The sequence below is a fragment of the Protopterus annectens genome, chromosome 1.part2 (assembly GCF_019279795.1).
Source record: "Protopterus annectens isolate FY-2018-M chromosome 1.part2, PAN1.0, whole genome shotgun sequence".
Taxonomy (NCBI): Eukaryota; Metazoa; Chordata; order Ceratodontiformes; family Protopteridae; genus Protopterus; species Protopterus annectens.
This window is the reverse complement of record NC_056727.1, coordinates 713,345,843-713,349,069: the sequence shown is the minus strand read 5'-3', so window position 1 is coordinate 713,349,069 and position 3,227 is coordinate 713,345,843. Positions and strand designations below refer to the sequence as shown.

Sequence of the window (3,227 nt, the reverse complement as noted above, 5' to 3'; positions counted from 1 at the left end):
TGACAAAATAAAATACATATCTTTCTAAAGTGAACTTTATAGAATCATTAAATAACCATCCATCTGAAATTAAAACTTCAAAAACGTACTAACATTCATTCATATATAAAATAATGAGTTGGGGGGTAGTATTCATTCTTTTTTTCAAATCCACCTGGATATCTAGTAGGACAGATAAGGCCAAGCTACTATATAAAATTACTTTTGTGTCATTGGTTTACATTTCTATGATAAGTGATGAAAGCCCTCTACTTAATGATAGAAAAGTATACTATAGTCACAAAACTGAATTTTGATGATGGCAAGTATCTGCCCCCATGTTATGACATAACAATGTGTGTGTGTAGCACAGATCAAGCAATGTTGGTAAGGGTCTGTGCTGATAGTGTGACGTAATTTGTATGTGGTTTTGTTCAAATTATGTGTTGCAATGTACAGGTAAGGTCCTGTCACAATAGCGTGGGTAGTGTGGATCAAGCAATGTATTGCAGCGGTCTGGTAAGGGTCCAGTAGTATGACATAATATGTGTGTGGTATGGTACAAGCTGTGTTGTAATATACCATATAAGGCTGTTTCCCCACAAATTGACATAGTCATCTGTATAATATGGATCACCAAATGTGTAATAGCATACATGCAGGAAGGCTCTATGGTTTCTAATATAGATCTGCCTTGCAGTCATAAATGTAGCTCGTACATGGCTTCACACATGATGTAATCTACCTAAGACTTACATGAAGAGCAATGAGTTACAATGTAGCACAGGGATCCTTCATCCTGATCTGTCATAACTGCAGTTACTCACACTTAACTTTCACTGTCTGCTAAATCCTGACATAACATTAAATGTGCTTTACACCTGTAGAAAGCTGAAACAAGAACTCATCTGCGGAAAGCAAATCACTGCTTTCTATAGCATTTTAAAATGTGCATCTTCATTTTGCTGTACCCTGTGTAGTAAATGTAGGCATTAAATCATGCATGTTTAAAAACTGTAGACTTCTAAAGCATAATTAAAATGAAGACAATAAAAGTAAAATCATGGGTTTCCACAATTTTTAATAATATATTCATCTGTAATGACAAAGCAAAAGGCAGAGAGCATTTTATTTGGCATTAATCTACAAGACTGAAGGATACACACACTATTTTGCAGAAGAAGATACAAAACAAAACAAAGTTACTAGAAAGCTTGACAATTTTAACTTAGCCTATATTAAAGGTGCAGCAACCCTCTACGGTGTGCGCATTTGTTGGTCAGACAACACTGGGGTACTCTGCTACACTGTGTGCCTCACAATACTCCATATTGTTGTTTAATCTATACTAAACAGACACCAAGTTGCTGCTTACATGCTATCCTTTTATGGGGAGCACATTACTGCTTCAACTGATTTGGAAAATATTTTAAAAAAACTGGTCCTCATCCGTAATTGTCATGCCAGCTTTGACAGTATCCTTGATTTTCTTGTGCTCTTCTGCTGAAATGGGTGGCAGCACTGATTCTAACTCACTGGAAATTTTGTTTACCCTTTCTTGTAGATTCTTTTCAAATTCTTTCTTATTTTTTAGAACTAATGCAACAATATCTTCGCTTGCTTTGTTACAGTCATCTCCCAGTTTTGCCCTTTCTTCATTAAAAGCTGGGGTTCCTGGTTCTAAAGTTATAAGTTTCCCCAGGCTACTCACTTTGTCCATTAGAAATTTGCTAGACACGTCACTGTAGGTGCTCGATATCATATTGACCAGATTGGCAATATTGGAAGCATTAAATGCTTGTGTATATATAAGATCGCGAATGAAAGAATTAATGTTGTAATCTTTCACATTCTTAATTGACTCTGTGTCATTAACAAAATTGTTGAGGGCAGAGCTGAAACAGGAAGAGATCAAGTTTGATATCATTTGGAAGAAGCGGACAACCTTCTCCCATTGTTCTTTGAGGCGCCCCATGGCGTTTAAACCCTTGACCAACATCTTCACAGCCATATCAAAATCTATTTCCTTGAGTTCACACCTTCTCATGACACTGAGAATCTCCACAAGCTCCTTGTTGTTTCGTTCAAGCCTTTCAAAGCTTTTGTCATACATCTCTTGGGCATTCTTAAGTTGTTCTTTGCTCTGTTCAACTTTATAGCGAGCAGCGTTTACAGCTGATTCTTGGAGATTCGTTTCATTGCTCTTAGAAATGTTGGGAGGAAGAGGAGAAACTGCAGAGCTGTTTGTGACTGCTTTACTCTGGCTATCAAACTGCATTGCTTCATTTTTTAACTCTATGATCTTGGCGAGTTCATCCTTGGTCTCCTGCATATTTTTAATATTTGCTAGATTAGTTTTATGTTTCTGTATTAAATGTTCCAAATCATTGCAGATATAAATACCAGCATTACATAACTTACTTGCAGTCAATTTTGGACTGCAGTCAAATTCTCTCTCAATTCTTTTAAGTATATTTTGAAATTGGTTTCTTGCCCAGTTGGAATTCACCGTTTCACGTTTTTTATCATATAATTTGTCAACCTGTATTACATCTTTATCAAACAATAAACTCAAACCCTCAGACAGCTTCAGTATTGAAGAAGACATGGCGTATATGTCATTTGCAGAAAATGCAGCCTGGCCACCAGAACCTGTTTGCTGTTGAGAGCTTCCAGAACCTCCTTTCTGAACTCCCATATAATTGTCTGCATATTTAGTAGCACTTGAGGCAAGCCCAGCTAAAGTGCTGTTGATTGTGTTACACAGTCCCTCAACAAATGCCATTCCTATGATTTCCCACCCACTAGGCATAGAATCCATAGCAGTTTTGTACTGCTCCTGGGCATCTTTTAAATTTTTTTCCATCATTGTAAATTGTTTGTCACTGAGTTCTTTGGCTTTTTTTGCTGCTTCTTCTTTCATTTTACTTTCTTCCAGTAACCTCTTAACTTCCTCCAGATCCTTTTCATATATACTCTTGGCATTCAAGCTAGCTTCAAGCATTTCCTGAACGAGCAATATTACTGATGTGAACTTCATTTCAACAGATTTTGCTAATGATGTGCATTCTTCTGAAATGGTCTTAATGTTCTCTAGTTGGGCAGGTAAAAGTGCCTGTACAAGTTCAATGTTGCCTTGGAATAATGTCTGAACTACCTTTTTCACATACTGTGGAACATTATGAGAGTGAAGCCGGATCTGGTCCATGTTCTTATGAGCTTCGTTGAATGCACGCCAACCTTCATTA

The 3,227-nt window shown here is 36.9% G+C and overlaps 1 protein-coding gene across 2 annotated transcripts in view; it reads right to left on the bottom strand.

Moving 5' to 3' along the window:
- Positions 1-1,043: 1,043 nt before the first annotated feature.
- Positions 1,044-3,227, bottom strand: part of LOC122790942 — a 32,169-nt gene continuing 29,985 nt past the window's right edge. For both annotated transcript variants that reach the window (XM_044058657.1, XM_044058650.1), the window contains exon 2: positions 1,044-3,227. This exon is cut by the window's right edge and continues 290 nt beyond it. In XM_044058657.1, the coding sequence (XP_043914592.1) occupies positions 1,409-3,227 (1,819 nt within the window). In that variant the 3' untranslated portion in view covers positions 1,044-1,408.